This window comes from Octopus bimaculoides, chromosome 6 (genome assembly GCF_001194135.2).
Source record: "Octopus bimaculoides isolate UCB-OBI-ISO-001 chromosome 6, ASM119413v2, whole genome shotgun sequence".
NCBI lineage: Eukaryota > Metazoa > Mollusca > Cephalopoda > Octopoda > Octopodidae > Octopus > Octopus bimaculoides.
Window position 1 is genome coordinate 60,774,407 of NC_068986.1, and position 7,222 is coordinate 60,781,628.

Here is a 7,222-nt window from a genome sequence, read left to right on the forward strand (position 1 = left end):
CTAGTCTGCAGATGCCAAACCAGCAAGGGGAAGCTGCTGACTTCCCCTGTTCGAAGGTTATAAAGGACACAGGTTTCGTGTGTCACATAGCTAGCTAGAGGCGATGGCTTCTTGGAGCTAATTCATGGCAGCTTTCGTCCTAATTTTGGGACTGCCATGTTGGCTTGGCGATAACTATTAATTTCCAGTACCGCTGCCGTAGTCTCCTTTAGAGAGACTTAGAAATATTAATACCTATATATATATATAAGATCATTAAGAATGAAATGTCCCATTTTCTTATGCACCAAGTTTGACAGTCGTTAGCTCTAATGTTTTATCCTGACAATTCTTTGTTTTACAACTTTTCTAAATGCAATTCATGGTATCTGATTATATTGGGAGTTTTCTCTTGTAAATTAATTTTTGTAAACCCATGGATAGATCATGAATTCGTGCTGTTTATGAATGAGTTCCGTCGTGGAACCAATGCATCCCAGACAGCTCGAAACATCAATGAGGTTTTTGATGAAGATGTGGCGAATGAGTGCACTGTACGTCGATGATTTGGGAAGATCCGGTCTGGTAACTTTACTCTTGAAAATCAACCCTGTGGCAGACCTGAGACCAAGGTGGATGATGATGAGCTGGAGACTGCAGTGGAAGCAGATACATTTCAAACTACGCGTGAGTTAGCAGCAAGGTTTGATGTTTCGATTCCAACTGTATTGGACCATCTGAAATGGATCAACAAGGTAAAGAAGCTGGACAAGTGGGTTTGGTGTTCTTTGTTGTCACAGCATAAAAGCGAACCCTTTTTGCATCGTATTGTTACGCGTGATGAAAAATGGATTCTTTTCAACAATAGCAAGCGTTCTGCACAGCGGTTGGATAGAGACGATGTGCCAAAACACAATCCAAAAAAGAATATTCACCAAGAAAAGCTAATGGTACCATCCACTACAGCTTCATGAGACTAGATAGATCAGTTACAGTGGATGTATACATCAACCATCTGAATGAAATGATGAGTGAACTTGCAATTAAACGACCGAGATTGGTCAATAGAGATAGACCAATTCTCTTGCAAGACAATGCTCGACCACATGTTGCACAAAGAACGCTACTCAAGTTACAGGAACTGAACTTGGAAGTACTCTGTCATCTACCATATTCGCCAGACCTTGCACCAACTGGCTATCTCGTTTTCCAGACATTAGACAATTTTTTTGCAAGGAAAAATCTTCAAATCTGAAGAAGATGCAAAAACATCTTTTGTTATTTCATCACCTCTTGCTCTCCAGAATTCTTCGCTGCTGACATAAATAAGCTACCGATAAAATAGCAAAACTGTGTTGATAATTTAGGTGTATACTTTGATTAACTGCATTGCTTTTTGTTGAGATAAAGTAAAATAATCTTTCAGTTCAAAGTTGGACATTTCATTCTTAATGACCTGACATATATATTGCACCAATAGAACACTAGAATTATATAAGAAGAAACTATATAGTTTTTTAAAAAGAAATAGATTAAGTATTACTATATATAATGAGAACTATAATGTTAATTATTTAGATGCTAATTTTAATTTAATAACAGGTAAAACCCAACCATTCCATAAAATTAATAAAAACCTTAGATATATTAATGCTAATAGTAATCATCCACCCTCAATTAAGAAATCGTTGACAGATAATATAGGTAAAAGAATATCGTTGCTTTCTTCTAATTTTGAGATTTCCAAAAGCACACACCTTATTATAATGAAGCCCCACGGGAGGCGAGATATAATGATATTAAATTCTTTAATAATTCTAAATATAATTATAATATAAAAGATTATAATATAAATGATTCCTATATTTTTTATAATAATAAACCTAACATTAAGAATTATGATAAGTTTTATTTAGGTAATTATGGTTAATAATTGGTTAATTATTCCTTATGGAGTTCAAGTTAAAACAAACATTATTAAAGAGATTTTAAATATAATTGAGGTATTCATTAGAGATAATAAAAAAATATAACATCATTTCTAGTAATAATTTGGGAATTGGTTATTCTACTACTAATAATGTTGGTAACATTATTTCTTCTTTTAATAAATTTAAGCTGAATAAGTTTTACAAAAACAAATCAAATAATTATTCCAATAGTAATAATAAAAACCAGAATATAATTAATTGTACATGTAGAGATAAAATTAAATGTAAATTTAATAATAACTGTAATTTGGAGGATGTAGTATGTAAATCTGTAGTGACTTTGATTGATGATAATAATAGGAATGGTTATAATTTAAATACTATTTACATAGGGTCGACTTCTAATAAAATTAAATTAAGGGTGGCTCAACATATGAATTCTTTTAAGAATAGAAATTTAATTAATTCTATTAGCCTTAGTAAATATATATGGGAACTAAAATCTAAAGATATTAAGTACAATTTAAATTGGGAGATAGTTTGTAAGGCAAAATCTTATCGAATAGGTAGTAATTTTTGTTTATGTACTAATGAATTCAAGGAGATATTATTAACTAATAATAAAAAATTAATTAATTCCCTAGATGAACGAAAAATTAAATGCAGACATAAGTTAAATCACTTATATAATAATTTTAGCTAATTTGTGTATATATATATATATATATATATATATATATATATAAACCCTATTTTATGTTACTAATTGTTGTAGTTATAATTTGTAGTAGTAAAAATGTGTATAAATTAGCACGAGATTATATAGGACATACTACATATTTAGAATAAGATTAAACTAAGACGTTTATAAAATAAATGAATTAATTAATGAAAATAGATTAAATTATAGAAATTTAGCTTCATTTATGTATATTATATATTTTACGTATCTTAGTTTTAAATTATTTAGACTTTAAAATTTTCCAGTAAATGCTATACTACTGTTAATTTTTTCTTATTCTCACAGCTAAAATACATTTAATCATTTTAACAGCTTAAATACATATTTCTAAATACATATTTCTATCTATTCATTCTATAATTTTTATTTACGCCATATTTTCACGCGATATATTTCTTATAAATGCTAAGTTCTATGTATTACGTTTAAAATTTTAGCTTAACAGATATTCTTCGATAAGATAAGTTACAGTTTTATTTTAAATAATATTGTTAAATGTTTTTTGATTATTTACTGTAAAAACAAGTATTTTTCTATATTATTTGATATTTATTATAAGTTAAGATGCGTACATTGATTTTATTATTATTTTTATTATTATTATTATTATTATTATTATTATTATTATTATTACTATTATTATTATTATTATTATTATTATTATTATTATTATTATTATTATTATTATTATTATTATTATTATTATTACTCTCGTTCATAGTTTACGTTTGGTTTCTGAAATTTTGAATTTTCAATCACCTTTTGGTTTGAACTTGAGAAAGACAGACGTTCTGTCGAAATATTGTTCAAAGAATAAAACATCTAAAATCGCACTCTTCGTCTTGACTATTATTATTATTATTATTATTATTATTATTATTATTATTATTATTATTATTATTATTATTATTATTATTATTATCATTATCATTTTAGACCTGAAGATGATCTATATTTTTAAGTAGAATTAATTTTAGATTGATTTAATTTTAAATCAGATTGATTTTATTATCAACTATTTGAAAATATAGCCACGAAACACTCATAGTCTATTTAATACCATTTACTATTTATTGTTTTATGTACTTTATTGATTTTTAGAATAAGGTTTTTATAGTATATTTATTTTTCTAGATGGTATGAATAATGTTTTTCCTTATTGAATTAATTAATAGAGGTTTTTTCTCTAAATTATGTACACACACACACACACACACACACACACAAACGTTCTTTACTCGTTTATTAATTGTTCTTATCTTATGTCTTGAAATCTTTCATCACATACCTGTGACCTCTTCAGCGACCCTTTCCATCCCTATGTATCTTCCTGTTCCACCTAGTCCAATCTGTCTTTCTATGATGTGTATCCTTATCTGCACATATTTTGTGTCTGTATCTGTGTGTGTGTGTTTGCATATGCATGTCAATATGTTTTGCATGTGTACTTGTGTGTGTGTATATGGGCTTGCCCACTACAGTGTTTGTATCTGTGCCCTTTTGTTGTTTTTACTATTATTGTTGTTGTTCTTAGTGGTACCAATACTTAGTATGCTGGTTCTCCCCTCACTTACATTTTCTCTTCTATTGCTGCTGCTGCTCTTGACCCTTATTTTGATATTGTTCTTGTATCTTTTTAGGTACGTTGATGATTTTAGAAGTTCCGTTCTGGTGACTTTACTCTTGAAAATCAACCCTGTGCCATCGTGGTTGTTGTTATTGTTATTCATGTTGTTGATGGTGCGGCCATTTGTGAAGTTATTGTATGTGTATTTGTGTGTGTATCTGTGCCTTTTATATAGATTTTTTGTTTACTTATTTATGTTCATTTCTTATATTTCATCATAGGTATGTGCATGTTTATCTTTTGTGTGTGTACAATACTGTTTGCATCTGTGTCTTTTTGTTCTCACTTGTGTCTTTAGTCGTCCTGTTGTGTGGTGTGGTAATGGTGGGTGTTATTGTTCCATTTGTGTTTTCTGTTGAGGCTTGGTCTATCTGTGTGTGGCCTCTATAATCTATCTAAGTTTTGTGTCTGTTCTCTGTATTGATAATACCTTAACCTCTATTATTAACTGAGCCTCTATGTTCTACTTACAATGTGTGTATACATACACACACACACACACACACACACACACACACACACACACACGTTGTGATATTGCTATCTAGTCTGACAATTTACTCTTTGGATCATTATTTTCATCTTGTGTATTCATTCTGTGAATAATGTAAAGTCTTAGTTTGTATAGAAAGAACAAGATTGTATGAACTAATGGAAGGCCAACAAATAACAAGAGCAAAATGAAAGGTATTGCAACTGATGGATGATTCCAATCTGTGAAGAAATAAATAACTCGAGTATTTTTTGTTGTTGTTCCACCACTGAAGAAATAGATGAGTGAAAATATTATGTAGATGAGAAAAGCAATAATGTCTTGCCAGACATGATAAATACGAAATGGTTTGGCTGTTATGAATATGTTCAACAAAATATAGATGCTGTTTAAGGCATGTTCCATTACATTCAGGTACATATATCTGCCGTTGCTTCCTAGAAAGTAAAAGAAAAAGATTTAAACAAAAACAGCAACAAAAACAAAAGAATATCAAACAGCAATAGCACAAATTACAATTTTATTATAATTTTATTGATAAAGGTGACAAGCAAAATGCCTAGTGGCATTTCATCCGTTCTTACGTTCTGAGTTCAAATTCCACTGAGAATGACTTTGCTTTTTATCCTTTCTGAGTTGAGTACTGGAGTCAATGTAATTGACTTAAGTCCTCCCCCAAAATTTCAGGCCTTATGCCTATAGCAGAGAGGAGTAACATTTTATTGATAATTATCAATAAAATAATTAAAGCAGCTGAGCAGCTGACAAATAATACAATTGTACTTATTCAGAGAGTACTTTGTAAAAGTAAAACTTGACATGATAGAAGAAAACTGACTGATTTTCAAATCAGCATGTCAATTTTAGTCTCATTCAAGTGAAAAAACAAGCTCAATTTGTGTTGTGTCAGATATTGATTATAGACACAATAATTATGATTTTACTTTTACAAATTTCAAAAAGAATGAGTACTACAGAAATATTTACTAAATTAAAACAATCTTAAAACAGATTCCTCAGTTGTATACTTGTAATAAATACATGTTATCAATAACAATGGGTAACTGCATTACTTGATACTTACAGCCGTGGAAAAATAAATAACACTTTGATTAGTAATAGTAGCCAATGGAAATAAATCCAATAAGATTAAAGTGTGTGTGCGTGCGTGTGTGTGTGTGTGTGCATCTGTGTGTGTGTGTGTGTGTGTGTGTGTGTGTGTGTGTGAGAGAGAGAGAGAGAGAGAGAGAGAGAGAGAGAGAGAGAGAGAGGGAGTGATACTGTCAATTTTGACTGCTGTACTAATTTTGGTGAAGAAAAAGTATAATTAATAATTAGGTTCTGAGAAGAAAACATTATCCACTACAGTAATTTCCCAGGCGCAAGAGTGGCTGTGTGGTAAGTAACTTGCTTATCAACCACATGGTTCCAGGTTCAGTCCCACTGTGTGGCACCTTGGGCAAGTGTCTTCTACTATAGCGTCGGGTCGACCAAAGCCTTGTGAGTGAATTTGATAGACAAAAACTGAAAGGAGCCTGTCGTATATACGTGTATATATATATATATATATATATATATATATATATATATATGTATGTGTGTTTGTGTGTCTGTGTTTGTCCCCCCCACCATCGCTTGACAACCGATGCTGGTGTGTTTACGTCCCCGTAACTTAGCAGTTCGGCAAAAAGAGACCGATAGAATAAGTACTAGGCTTACAAAGAATAAGTCTTGGGGTCAATTTTCTCGACTAAAGGCGGTGCCCCAGCATGGCCGCAGTCGACGGATATTTGCTCTCATCTTGTTTGTTGTTAACACAACGTTTCGGATGATATAGCCTAACCTTCATCAGGTGTCTTGGGGAAATTTCGAACCTGGGTTCTCATTCCTAAGGTATTTTTCGATGTTATTACTATTATTATTACTACTAATAATAATAGTAATAACACCGAAAAACACCTTAGAAATGAGGACCCAAGTTCAAAATTTCCCCAAGACACCTGATGAAGGTTAGGCTATATCATCCGAAACATTTGTGTTAACAACAAATAAGATGAGGTCAAATAACCGTCAAATGTAAATAATGTAAATCATCATCATCATCGTTTAACGTCCGCCTTCCATGCTAGCATGGGTTGGACGATTTGACTGAGGACTGGTGAAACCGGATGGCCACACCAGGCTCCAATCTAATTTGGCAGAGTTTCTACAGCTGGATGCCCTTCCTAACGCCAACCACTCAGAGAGTGTAGTGGGTGCTTTTACGTGTCACCCGCACGAAAACGGCCACGCTCGAAATGGTGTCTTTTATGTGCCACCCGCACAAGAGCCAGTCCAGGGACACTGGCAACGATCTCGCTCGAAAACCCTACAAAGGCCAGTCAGGCGGTATATATATATATATATATGTCTGTACGTATTGTCGTCGTCGTTTAACGTCCGCTTTCCAT

General features: G+C 31.7%; 1 protein-coding gene across 1 annotated transcript in view; it reads right to left on the reverse strand.

Annotated features, from left to right (window-relative positions):
* Nucleotides 1-89: 89 nt before the first annotated feature.
* The window catches only part of LOC106871664 (protein rolling stone), a 54,754-nt gene continuing 47,621 nt past the window's right edge, over nt 90-7,222 (reverse strand). Inside the window, exon 5 of the mRNA XM_014918251.2 lies at nt 90-5,209. Coding sequence (XP_014773737.1) covers nt 4,824-5,209 — 386 coding nt within the window. The 3' untranslated portion in view covers nt 90-4,823. The remainder of the gene's footprint in view (nt 5,210-7,222) is intronic.